General features: G+C 40.1%; 1 protein-coding gene across 10 annotated transcripts in view; it reads right to left on the reverse strand.

Annotated features, from left to right (window-relative positions):
* Positions 1-13861, reverse strand: part of SRGAP1 (SLIT-ROBO Rho GTPase activating protein 1) — a 233448-nt gene that overhangs the window by 64114 nt on the left and 155473 nt on the right. For all 10 annotated transcript variants that reach the window (XM_073327901.2, XM_073327900.2, XM_073327898.2 and 7 more), the window contains one exon: positions 2284-2505. In XM_073327901.2, the coding sequence (XP_073184002.2) occupies positions 2284-2505 (222 nt within the window). The remainder of the gene's footprint in view (positions 1-2283; positions 2506-13861) is intronic.

The raw sequence follows: 13861 nt of genomic DNA on the forward strand, positions 1-13861 counted from the left end.
AAATTGGTTTTCAAAGCCTCTCTGATGTGCAGCATGCCTATCTGCGCTCTTCTAATCACCCTAGTGTCTGGCTGCTCAAAATCGGCTGCCAGGCAATTTGCCTCAACCTCCCACCCCGCCATAAACGTCTCCCCCTTACTCTCACAGATATTATGGAGCACACAGCAAGCAGCAATAACAATGGGAATGTTGGTTGCTCTAAGGTCTAACCTAGTCAGCAAACAGCACCAGCAAGCTTTTAAACATCCAAAGGCACATTCTACCACCATTCTGCACTTGGTCAGCCTATAGTTGAATTGCTCCTTACTACTGTCCAGGATGCTTGTGTACGGCTTCATGAGCCCTGGGAGCAAGGGGTAGGCTGGGTCCCCAAGGATAACTATTGGCATTTCTACAGCCCCAGTGGTAATTTTTTGGTCTGGGAAGTAAGTCCCTTCTTGCAACTGCTTGAACAGCCTGGAGTTCCTAAAGATGCGAGCGTCATGCACCTTTCCCGGCCATCCCATGTTGATGTCGGTGAAATGTCCCTTGTGATCCACCAGTGCTTGCAGCACCATTGAGAAGTATCCCTTGCGGTTTACGTACTGGTTGGCAAGGTGGTCCGGAGCCAAGATAGGGATATGTGTTCTGTCTATCGCCCCACCACAGTTAGGGAACCCCATTGAAGCAAAGCCATCCAGTCTGACCTGCACATTTCCCAGAGTCACCCTTGATAGCAGAACATCAGTGATTGCATTGGCTACTTGGATCACAGCAGTCCCCACAGTAGACTTGCCTACTCCAAATTGATTCCCAACTGACCGGTGCAGTCAGGCGTTGCAAGCTTCCACAGGGCTATCGCCACTCGCTTCTCAACTGTCAGGGTAGCTCTCATCTTGGTATTCCTGTGCTTCAGGGCAGGGAAAAGCAACTCACAAAGTTCAAGGAAAATGGCCTTATGCATGCGAAAATTTCGCAGCCACTGTGAATCATCCCATACCTGCAACACTATGAGGTCCCACCAGTCTGTGCTTGTTTGCTGGACCCAGAATCGGCGTTCCACTGTATCAACCTGCCCCACTGCAGCCATGATGTCCCAATTGCCACAACCTGTGCTTTCAGGAACATCTATGTCCATGCCCTCATCACAATCGTCCTCATGCTGGTGTTTCTTAGCCCAGTTCTGCACATACTCCAGGATAATGCGCAAGGTGTTTACAATGCTCACAACAGCAGCAGTGAGCTGAGCGGGCTCCATGCTTGCCATGATATGGCGTCTGCATGGGTAACCCAGGAAGAAAGGCACAAAATGATTGTCTGCCGTTGCTTTCATGGAGGGAGGGGGGACTGACGGCATGTATCCAAAACCAAACTCGACAATGTTTTTGCCCCATCAGGCATTGGGAGCTTAACCCAGAATTCCAATGGGCAGCGGAGACTGCGGGGAACTGTGGGATAGCTACTCACAGTGCACCGTTCTGTAAGTTGATGCTAGCCACGGTATTGAAGACACATTCCGCTGACTTAATGCGCTTAGTGGGGACATACACAATCGACTGTAAAAAATAGACTTCTAAAAATCGACTTCTATAAAATCTACCTAATTTCATAGTATAGACATACCCTAAGATGAGGAAATAGTCACAATATTCTATGAAAATAGATAGGAATTGATGTTCCTCTGCAATATGGCTTTTGGCTGCTACAGGGCCACAAAGCAGTGCACATCCAAGATTTCCCTTGCGGAAGGGAAATCCCCAGATACTGTAGCATTCTATGCTCCCACCAGTCCCTAATGTAGTGGAAAATAGGGGCATGGTTGGAGACCGCTTGCATTCTGGCAATCTCCAGATGATATGCTCCAAGTGCAGTGCAGAACAGCTCTGAGGCCCCTCTAAGTTGCACTGGGAAGCCCCACTGTGTGGTTCGTGATATAAAGCCATTATTGCCTCTGTTTCTGTGCTGGGCACATCTTGGAAACGAAGAGAATCTGAGCCAATGTCATTATAGTGTAATACAAAACACAACAACAAAGGATTGCTCTTGCATCAGAATTATTTTGAGCAACTCTGAATAGCGTGTTTCCAGATCTGCCAAAGGTTTTGTTTGCTGATCCATTTGTGTCTGCATAAATAATACTGGCTTACATTTCACTTTAACTAGATTCTTTGTAGAAGTGGATGAAAGCCACATCCTGCAGAAAATAATTCAGAATTCACACCAGGGAAGTTTTCCTTTGTGCAGAAACAGAAATTATTGGTTGGATTTACCCTACTTGTCTCTAAGAAGTCACTAACTACTGACCTCATCACCCATATGAGACTGGAACTCAAATTTCATTGGCGGACAAAAGGCAGTGGGGTACATCTCCATGAATCTCTGCTTGTCACTTCGTGGCTCCAAGCTGTCAACAGCATTCTCAATTATATCTAGGCCCTCATGTCTAGATGTTTCAAGGTTATACTCTGCAGAGAGATATGTTCTTAGGGCTCTGTTCAGACTTGCATGGTATCCAAGATCGGAACACTAATAAAACAACAAAGAGAAAAGAAAACAAATTTAAAAAGCAGAGACATTTTGCAATAGCCATAACATAAAAAACTGCGTAACAACAATTAAGAACTAATAGTATCAATGTTTTGTTTTTTTCATCTGCAAAGTGCTTTACAAACTAACTAATTAAACCTCACAACAGCCATGTCAAGGTGATAAGTATCTATTATTCCCATCTGATGGATGGAAAAATGAAAGCAGAGAGATTAAAGGACAATTTCAAAAGGGAGACCAGAGGTCTGTACACAGAAGCGAATTCATGTTTCTGGATATACACGTGCAATTGCCACAGTTGCACAGAAAAATGGGAGTTTGTACACGCTAATGGACACGTTTCTATATCATTTCTGTGTATGAACCTTAGACTTTTTTTTTTTAATCTGGTCTTATATAACCTCTCCAAGACAAGCTAGTAAAGTCAGTGGCATAGTCAGAATTAAAATTAGAGTTCCCGTTTGTCAGTCCAGTGCTTGGATTAACACCCAAAGCACTCTCCTCTCTTTGAGATGTTTTTTGGTTAAATCACAATGAAATCCTCCTCTAAAACAGAGTAAAAATGTATTTAGTAAAACGTTTTAAAAAGAGTAAAAATGCCTCTTAAAACATCATTGATTTGCATTTTCCATCTTTTATTCATATTTTAAAGCTATAACTAAGCAAATACTATTCATCAACACCTATTTTTAAAGAAAATCAGAGCTTTCAGGCTTGATCCTGCCTTGGTTTACACTTTCAGAACCTCTGTCAGGAGGCTGTTTGCAGCAGAACAAAATGTCCAGTATCTGCTAGGGCAGTGGTTCTCAACCAGGGGTATGTGTATCCCTGGGGGTACTCTGAGGTATTCCAGGGGATATTCAACTCATCTAGGTCAGTGTTTCTCAACCTGGGGGTTGCAGCCCCGAGGGGGGTTGAGGTCTGGGTTTAGGGGAGTCGCATTAGGGGGTGGCAAGCAGGGCAACTGCCTGGACCCCACAAAGCTAAGTAACATGCTTCAGCCACACTGCCTGGGGCTTGGGCTTCACACAATGTTCACAAGTGAAAAACAGGCTCAAGTGTCACACTGAAATGTAAGTACAATATTTATACTCCAATCGATTTATTTTATAAATATAAGGTAAAAATGAGAAAATCAGCAATTTCTCAGTAATAGTGTGCTGTAACACTTTTGTAATTTTATGTCTGATTTTGTAAGCAAGTAGTTTTTAAGTGAGGTGAAACTTGAGGTACACAAGACAAATCAGACTCCTGAAAGGGTTACAGTAGTCTGAAAAGGTTGAGAACCACTGTACTAGGGTGTCCCCAAGGACACTACAGCCTTAAGGGAGGTTGGCACCAGTCAGGGAGGGTGCATGGCTAGGGCAGTTGGGGGACATGCTACTTCAGTGCATCCCCCAGTCACCTTCAGTCACCCTGGGAGCCCAACTGAAGTTTAAAGCTGTCCTCCCTCTGCAGAGCCCATAGGTAGAATGGTGCAAAAAGGCACTTTGCATTCCACCCCACTCCAGCAGGGTGAAGCAAGCCTATTGTGTATTTGTGCATATGCACCTCCCTCTTAACTGTTATAGTCTCTTAGGGAAAGTAATATCATGCTTTGATCCCTCTGTCTTATATATACAAAGAATTTCCAAACTATTTACCATAGCTGAGTGTAAAAATTCCCTTCAATGAAAACAAATCTTTCACACCTTGCTACATGTTTAGGACTCTAATCACTAGTCCTAAGAGATCAAATTCTGCTCTGAAATCTATGACGAAAAAGGGTTGTTTCATTCACATTACTGACCACAAAACTGCTGTGATGAGCAGCAGCTTTCAGCCTTAGAGGTAACTGCAGGTCATTTACTGCTGATGGGATAATGGCCACCCAAAACACAATACATGAACCAGTTTAAATCTACAAAAGAAGGATTTCAATCTTAGTCAAGTGCATGTCCAATGATAGCCTTTCCCCACCACACTGGAAAATTTCTGTTACATTTACTGAAACCAAAGTCCCTAACTTTTTAATCTAACCACATCCATATTTTAAAGGTTTCCACACTAAAAAAAATAAGGGTGTTAGCATTTATTTGTAAAGGAATTACCTCTCTCTGTTTTTCCCCTTGTTCTGTGTTAAATAAGCTTTTTAATTCAACTCACTATCTTGCATGAAAAGACAGACAAAAATTGATGGTAAGAAAGAGGATCAGGCCAGCTGTTTTTATTTTAGGAGTATTAATTTCAGCAAGAACTCATGGGAGGCTAAACTGAGAGGAAAAAGAAATACAAATGGCAATGGCTAGTTTTACTGTAGTGGCCAGTTAGTTACTTGTTTTAAAACTACAAACAGTTAGAATCTGAATTTAGGAAAATAGGAACTTTCAGATTTGTATTAACAAAATAACTTATTTACAGAGGAAATCACAACAAGAAGCACATGGAATTTTGATGTAGCTTCTCCAGAGAGCCAAAAAATGGTGTTGCAGCCTTCATCCTCTGATAGTCCCAAGGATGCCAGGATTCACCCCTCAATTCACTAAGCAACCATCTTCAACCACAAGAAGAAAAACCACAATCATCATTAGTTTGGGTAAATAAGGCTGCATGGGACTATCTTTGAAACTTAGTACTGCTTCTGAATCAACCTGAAGGGTTTCTCAAGTGAAGGACACCCTCTTCAGCACTTCACAGCACTCTTATTGCCAGCAAGAGAAGTGAGAATGAGACTTCTGCACAGTAGATTTGTACATGGAGTTTAATGTTTGAATCTGGATTTGTGCTTCAAAATTAATATGTGAATAAAAATAAAATTTGACTGAATGACAATTTGCCTTTACTTTGTTTAACAAGAAAATCCAGACACTCTAACCCCCTTCCCCCCCACAAAAAAACACACACCCCCCAAAAAACAAAAACTCTATGAAGCTTGGTACCTCAAAGGCCTGGGTTAAAATATACCTATATATTTTCAAACAATGCCCCAATCCAAAACCCAATTTGTTGTGGATGGATCAAAGATTTTTGCACTCCGTGAAAGGTTCTGTCAGGCAGTATCCCAAAGACTACTAAGAAAAGAAAGGATGAAAGGTTTAATCTACCACCAGAGTAAACTTGCAATGACAGGTGAAAAATAGGGATGGCTGAACCAGTTTGGAAATGATAAGAGTCACCATTTTTTAACCTTCCTCCATTTCTAGAACCAAAACTATCTAAAAGTTTCAGAACCTTACAAACTGCTGTCACTGCTAGGAGTGCAATTGTCAAATCTCTCACAAAAGCACATTCTCTCAAGATTTTCAGACTCTAGCCTGCAGAGCCAAGACATCTGGAAAGTTTGAATAAGCAACCAAAACATTTTGACATTTATCCAAACTGAACTCAACCTCTGAACCTTTGTGAGATTCACTCATCAATAAGTGAAAGCAGAAAGTCCTTGTGGTTAAAGAGATCCATAGCCAACTAATGGATAGCCATTGAAGCTGGACAGATGATCTGAATAAGCTCTCCCCTAGCATCTATTGATGAACTGTGCAAAAGACTTCAGGAGCAGACTGCATTTGCATAGACACAACTACTTTGCCTACATGATCAGTAGACAGACCTGCTTTGCAAAGTGATGAATTTTGGCTGTTTTGGGTTAAAGTTCACTTTAGATTTGGATGCAGGTATAATAAAATGTTGTTATGCTTATTGTATGTATAAAGGGCAGCAGAACCTTACGTAGTATGCTCTAATTGAGAAGGTGAGGTCCTTCAACCTCACTTGCTAAGTGGAGTTAGTGATGCCAAGTCCAAGTGAAAGTCAGAGCGGGTCGGCACACAGTGTAGACTCTGTTTAAAGGGCCTTATATATCATTTGACCTTTCCCCTCCAGTGTTTAAAGACAGAGCTGAATGGATTCAATTGCGCGTCCTTGTTTCCTCTCAAAGATCTCTAGAACTGAAATCACACTAATAAACTGGCCTGGGGGCTTAGTCCTGGTGTGGGGACAGGGCTGTGGTGAAACACCATGCAGAACAGGCAGCAGCAGTGAGTTCCTCTCTACCCAGCGAAATCATTAGAAGATAGGTTATATGGTGGAAACTCAAACCATGACATCACAGCAAAGAGAAGCAGCAGCCGTGAGCAACAGCAGCAGTAGAAACAGCATTGGCAAGCTGAAGCAGAGGTTTCAGAGTAGCAGTCGTGTTAGTCTGTATAGGCAAAAAGAAAAGGAGGACTTGTGGCACCTTAGAGAGTAACCAATTTATTTGAGCATAAGCTTTCATGAGCTATGAAGTGAGCTGTAGCTCACGAAAGCTTATGCTCAAAAAATTTGTTAGTCTCGAAGGTGCCACAAATACTTCTTTTCTTTTTGAAGCAGAGGTCTCACTCAATCATCTCCCAAACCCACCTGAATATACTCCGGGACTCTGATACTTTGTTGACCACAGATAAGCTGTGAGTGAGGTTGTCAAGGTTCCTTCTCCACTCTGAACTCTACGGTATAGATGTGGGGACCTGCATGAAAAACCCCCTCAGCTTATTTTTACCAGCTTAGGTTAAAACTTCCCCATGGTACAAACTATTTTACCTTTTGCCCTTGGACTTTATTGCTGCCACCACCAAGCATCTAACAAATATATAACAGGGAAAGAGCCTGCTTGGAAACGTCTTTCCCCCCAAAAACCTCCCAAACCCTACACCCCCTTTCCTGGGGAAGGCTTGATAAAAATCCTCACCAATTTGCACAGGTGAACACAGACCCAAACCCTTGGATCTTAAGAACAATGAAAAAGCAATCAGGTTCTTAAAAGAAGAATTTTAATTAAAGAAAAGGTAAAAGAATCACCTCTGTAAAATCAGGATGGTAAATACCTTACAGGGTAATCAGATTCAAAACATAGAGAATCCCTCTAGGCAAAACCTTAAGTTACAAAAAGACACAAAAACAGGAATATACATTCCATTCAGCACAACTTATTTTATCAGCCATTTAAACAAAACAGAATCTAATGCATATTTAACTAGATTGCTTATTCACTCTTTACAGAAGTTTTGACCTGCATTCCTGCTCTGGTCCCGGCAAAAGCAACACACAGACAGAGACAAACCTTTGCTTCCCTCCCTTCCAGCTTTGAAAGTATCTTGTCTCCTCATTGGTCATTTTGGTCAGGTGCCAGCGAGGTTATTTTAGCTTCTTAATGCTTTACAGGTGAAAGGGTTTTTCCTCTGGCCAGGAGGGATTTAAAGGTGTTTACCCTTCCCTTTATATTTATGACAGGGGTACAACTGAGGGAAAGACACGTTAAACAGACATTTGTCTACGGGAATTTCACACCTGAAGGTGGGAAACTGAAGGAAAGGACTCCTGTCCAAAATAGTGTGGGGCAGGAGTTCACTTATGATTTGCATACTTTTGAATCACTGTTGCAATGTTTTCCCAAATTAATGCTGTGATCCCTCTCCCTTTTATTAAAAGTTTTCTTTTATATACACAGACTTAGTGCTTGCCATTGGGGAAGTACTGACTCGTGGAAATGCCCAGAGGTGGTGTTTAGTTTTCCTAGACTTTTGGGTGCGGCAGGTTCAAGCTGGTTTTCATAGATTCTAAGGCTAGAAGGGACTATTGTGATCATCTAATCTGACCTCGTGTGTAATACAGGCATAGAACTTGCCCAAAATAGCTCCTAGAGCGGATCTTTTAAAAAAACATCCAATCTGGATTTAAAAATGGTTAGTGATGGAGAATCCACCATGACACTTGGTAAATTGTTCCAGTGGTTAATTACTCTCACTGTTAAAAATGTACACCTTATTTCCAGTCTGAATTTGTTTCACTTCAATTTCCAGCCCCTGGATCTTGTTATACCTTTCTCTGCTAGTCTGAAGAGCCCATTATTGAAAATTTGTTCCCCATGTAAGTAGTTATAGACTGTAATCAAGTCAGTCCCAACCTTCTCTTTGTTAAACTAAATAGATTAGGGTCCTTGAGTCTATCACTATCAGACAGGTTTTCGAGTCTTAATTGTTCTCATGGCTCTTCTATGAACCCTCTCCAATTTATAAAAATCCTTCTTGAATTATGGGCACCAGAACTGGACACAATATTCTAACAGTGGCCCACCAAATCCAGAGGTAAAATAATCTTCCTACACCTACTTGAGATTTCCCTGTTTATGCTTCCCAGGATTGCATTTGCTCTTTTGGCCACAGTGTCACTCTGGGAGCTCAAGTTCAGCTGACTATGCACTACAATCCAAAAATCTTTTTCAGAGTCACTGCTTCCCAGGCTAGAGTCCCCCATCCTGTAAGTACGGCCTACATTCTTTGTTCCTAGGTGTATACATTTACTATATTAAAAACCAATATTGTTTGCTTGTGCCCAGTTTATCAAGTGACCTAGATCACCCTGAATCAGTGTCCTGTCCTCTTCGTTATTTACCACTCCCCAAATTTTTGGGTCATGTGCAAACTATCAGTGATTATTTTATGTTTTCTTCCCAGTCCATTGATAAAAATGTTAAATAAAATAGACACAAGAACCAATCCCTGAACCACACTGGAAACAGACCCACTTGGTGAGGATTCTCTGTTTTATAGTTATATTTTGAGATCTTTCAGTTAGCCAGTTAATCCACATAATGTGTGACATGTAAATTTTACATCATACTAGTTTTTAAATCAAGATATCATGCAGCACCAAGTCAAATGCCTTACAGAAGGCTATTACATGAACACTATGACCTTTATCAACAAAATTTGTATTCTCGTCCCCGCCCCCCCGGAAAAAAGGCATATCAAGTTAGTTTGACGGGATCTAACTTCCATAAACCCATGTTATTTGCATTAATTACATTACCCTCCTTTAGTTCTTTATTAATCTACTCCTGTATCAGCCGTACTCCATTATCTTGCCCAGGATCAAAGTCAGACTGACAGGCCTATAATTACCTGGGTCATCCAATTTACCCTTTTAAAAAATTGTCACATTAGCTTTCTTCCAGTCTTCTGGATGTTCCCCAGTAATCCATGATTCAGTGAAACATTAACTGTCCAGCAAGCTCCTCAGCCAGCTTTTTTAAAGCTCTTGGATGCAAGTTATCTGGACCTGCTAATTTAAAAGTATCTAACTTTAGTAGCTTTTCTGTTTCCAAAGTAGCCTTAACAATGCTGTAGCAACTTCTCAAACAACTCCAGGAATCATGGTGGAGCCTGTAGCTCCTTCCTCCCTTTCCCCTTGGCTACTAGTGCTCTTATAAACTATCCCTCTGGAGCATGCCCAGCAGCTGCTGAGGGGTGGGGCCTCCCTAGCCCAGGACTGCTCTATGCCATGCCTTGATTTAGTTTGGGGTCTGCAAACCCCAACACAGAAACTTATGAAATAAAGATGGTGAGCTGCATAGAATTTAGCCTTATTTCAAATGTGATCTATGAATGACTACAAAAGCACAGGACACGACATCTTTAGAGGACAAATCAACTTCATGAAGGGTTTGGTCAGAAGCAATACCCACAACATTAGAAATCCTTTAAACTCCTATTCATCCCAAACACTACTACAGAACATAATTAGAAGGCCTCCAAGGAAGAATGAATAGTGAATATTTTATATATTCCAGGGCTACAGGCAGATTTGCTGTTGATGCTGTTCTGTTTTGATTGCTGTTTCTTCAGTATTACTGTTACATTATGTGGGTGCTTGAAATGTCTGAAAAAGGGCTCATACCTTCCTATTACAAACAGACAACCCTTGTAATCTGAATGGCATAGCAATTTTCAAATAACTGAACAATGATATGCACCATATGGACAAGCACTCAGATTAACAGGGGTATGTACTGTACTGCTGCTCAGAGATCTCTAGTTTTAAGAAACATCCCCACAAACCAAATGAAGCTTGCTCAGTCTAGTTGAAAAACATTCTCTTCCAGTTTTTCCACACAATATAAGTCAAAAGTACACTCTCTCCTGCAAATGAAGTAGATCTACAGTAGGTCCAATAGAAGGGAAATAATCTATTTAAGAGACATCCAAATTCCTCTGCTTGCATAAAAAGGAAATAGAAACAATTGTACATATTCAATAATGTTTATCCTACCACTCATTTTACCAAGGTTGGCCTCAAAACTTATTCCATAAAATGATTAAGACTCAAGGTACATTTTTATCTGGCTTTTCTTATGAAGGCTTTATAAGATTATTAACTGCACAGCAGCATTTTAAGAAAGAAGCACTAAGCTTTGTTAATGAAATGAATGAATTGAAGAGTTCAAACTGAGTTCAGGGTTCAGCTGAAGAGTTACAGTTTAGGATCATCCGTATGAATTTGCCAAAATCAAGTTGTATTACATTTTAGGGTAATATACACACTATGAACTGTTACTTGAAAAATTTAATCCAGTTCATTCTGTTGCAATACTCCCAAAAGAAATTATTTACTTTGTAGTTCTTTTCAAATGCAGAAATGTGTACATATGTGTACACACACACAAAATATTTAAACACATCCTATAACATGCGTTCATTAAGATAGGCTAATATGATAGAACACCTCTTCTATGTTAATTTATTTGCATAATTAGATAATTTATTACAATCAGTATACAAAATAGTTCATTGTACACCTGCACATAGCTAAGTCATCACTGCAAGATATATGTATCCAGTGGCATGGGTTGCTTCTCAGTATTATGTATTGAATATATACTCCCCAACATAGGACTAGATTCCATATTACTCTGGTCCTTTTGCACAACTCAGGCAGTGTAACCAGCTCCATCCCATTCCCAATCTCTCCTGTATGATCAGCACTTAGATGCAGTGGAGAACTGACTTCATAATGTGTACGTGCAAGGATGCATGGGAGGGAGGGCAGATGATGACAAGGTAGAGAAGACAGAGAGCGAATAAGCAACTACAACACTGAATTTCCTCACTTTTGTAAATTTAAGTCAGGATTGTAACATTGCATTAATAGTTTTACAGCATGAGATTTCTTAAATTCACCACAACATGTGGGCAGTAGAAAGCATGTTTCATATTGTGATTATGAACCCAAAAGCCTTGTGAGAACTTTTCCATTTACAAAACACTGTTTCCTTTGTGAAATAGTAAACACTTAAAAAAAATCTATACTGACTTCTTATATAGACAATATTCTGATTAGACATGAATATCTGAAAAAGACAGTTCATTTAAACATTACATGACAGCAACATTACATTGCTGAACATGGCTCTGAACCAATTTCCAGCTACACATAATTACAGCTGAGTCCTGTAAATCAATGGTGTAAATGGAGTGCAAAGTCCAATCCTTCATTTAAATTCTTTAAGGAATGGTCATATTTAAAACAATGTTGCCTATTTAAAATTGTTATTGCATATATTAACCCATGGCTTGAAAAGCTACTCATCCATTATGAATAGGTATCTTTCCCATGCAAGTGCCACTAAATTCTGTTGATTTTAAGTTTTCTGACATTAAAAAATCCAGTCTTTATGATTGTGCTAATAGCTTTTCAAACATGAACCTCAAATGTTAGCCAATGCAATGTTGTCTTTGTAAGTCTGTCGACAAACAGCTTCAGTGCTTCTGCTTCTGGTAGTATCTTTCCTCCAGGTCAGTGAAAACAGTTTGGTCTGGTCAGTTTTCACTCCTGCTATTGAAAACTCTGTGGAGATCAGTGAAATTGACAGAATCAGGTCAATTTTCCAATCTGCAGCTTGAGAAAGTTCTTTCCAAAACTGGAAACAGGGACTGGAGCTATTCTTTGGGGAGGATGACTCAAAAATAGAGGCCAGACAAGGTGACGATTAGCAGGGACATCACCAAAACCCTTGCAGAGGAGGCTCTGTAGTGATGGTGGTGGAAAAACAGAAAAAAATCCTCCTTTCCTCCTTCCAGCAGATAGACGGGGTGTACCTTTGTCAGATAACTACTAACTAGAGGCTACAAAAATGGAACCCCCAAACAGGGTCCAGGGACAGCAGTCTAAGAGTCTTGGAGAGCTTGATTTCTCACTTAAAGTGTTGCCCCTGTGCAGAGGAGGCTCTAATCTTAGATTAGTCCTCTGGCTTTATCTTCTGACTATTAGGAGTCAGGTAAATTTTTCAGTGTATGAGGAGGTGGATTGGGGTGAGTGGATGCATGGATGTGGGTGGGGAAATGACAGAAAAGACAAATATGGGTGCTAAGGGAGAGAGATTTTGGGAGAACTGGGAGACAAAACAAAGGGGAAGAGAGGGAGCATGCAACAGAGTAAAAGAAAGAGGGAAGAGAAGAGGAAACTGGAAAAGAGGAAATAAATGATATTGAGAAAACAGCAAGAAAAGATACGCCATTTCTTAGAAGAAAGAAGGAAAAAAGGTATTGTGAAGGCAGAAGGAAAATAAAATAACAAAAGCAAGAGAAATTATGTAAGTTACATTAAAAATATTTATATTAAAAGGAAGTTATAATGTTACAATATTATAATTAAACACTAAACTACACAGCTATTCTAGTCCATTAAATTGCAGTGGGGATTTTGCACCTTGGCTAGTCGGTGTTATGTAAATTTTTCAAGGCCTGCAATAAACCCATGCTATAAAACAGAGTCAAGCAAGCTTGTCCCATAATATAGAACATCTTGATGTCAGTGCATGACATTTGTGAATATATATGCCATTTAAAGTGTAGTTCTACTCTGAAAAGTGATTATAAATATGGTGATCTGATGTTTCCTGTCTCAAAGTTTTCTGTATCTAATACAATAAGTTTACATTTTTTTTTTAAAATGCCAGGCCTGCAACCTCATCCTGGGCTCAGAGTCAAGCTGGGTTTCTTCCATCACTTGCATACAGATTCTGCAGGCCAAATTCTGATAAGTTACACCTGTGTAACCCCACTGCCTTCAATGGCTTTGCACAGATGTAACTCATTGAAACTCATCAGACATTTGTGTTGATGATGTACAAGGTGGAATTGATCCAGTATAGTCTATGCAGTGCTAACAGGACTAAAAATCAGTAAAAATGTATTTTTTGCCATTAAAATTAACATAAGTGATTCTGAGTACACATAAGGAACAGGGTTTTTTGAGTAAGGTACCATTTTTATATGGTCACTTTAGAGACTAAAACCACAGTTTAAAGTTTTTAACTTGCAGCATTAAAATTCTTCATTCTTGTTGCAGAAACATTTCCCACCATAATGTGGAAATGGCCAACCATTTCTGTGTTTAGTGCTATTGTTGCTATGTTTTCTCCAGTCACCTAGGGGAAAAAAATTTGCCCACTAAATTTTAAGGACATGAACCCAGCTTCCCACCAGCATTTGTTTTTGTAAAATATAAAACTAAAAGGAAAACCCATTGGTTCCACTATGAA

The sequence above is a fragment of the Lepidochelys kempii genome, chromosome 1 (assembly GCF_965140285.1).
Source record: "Lepidochelys kempii isolate rLepKem1 chromosome 1, rLepKem1.hap1, whole genome shotgun sequence".
NCBI lineage: Eukaryota > Metazoa > Chordata > Testudines > Cheloniidae > Lepidochelys > Lepidochelys kempii.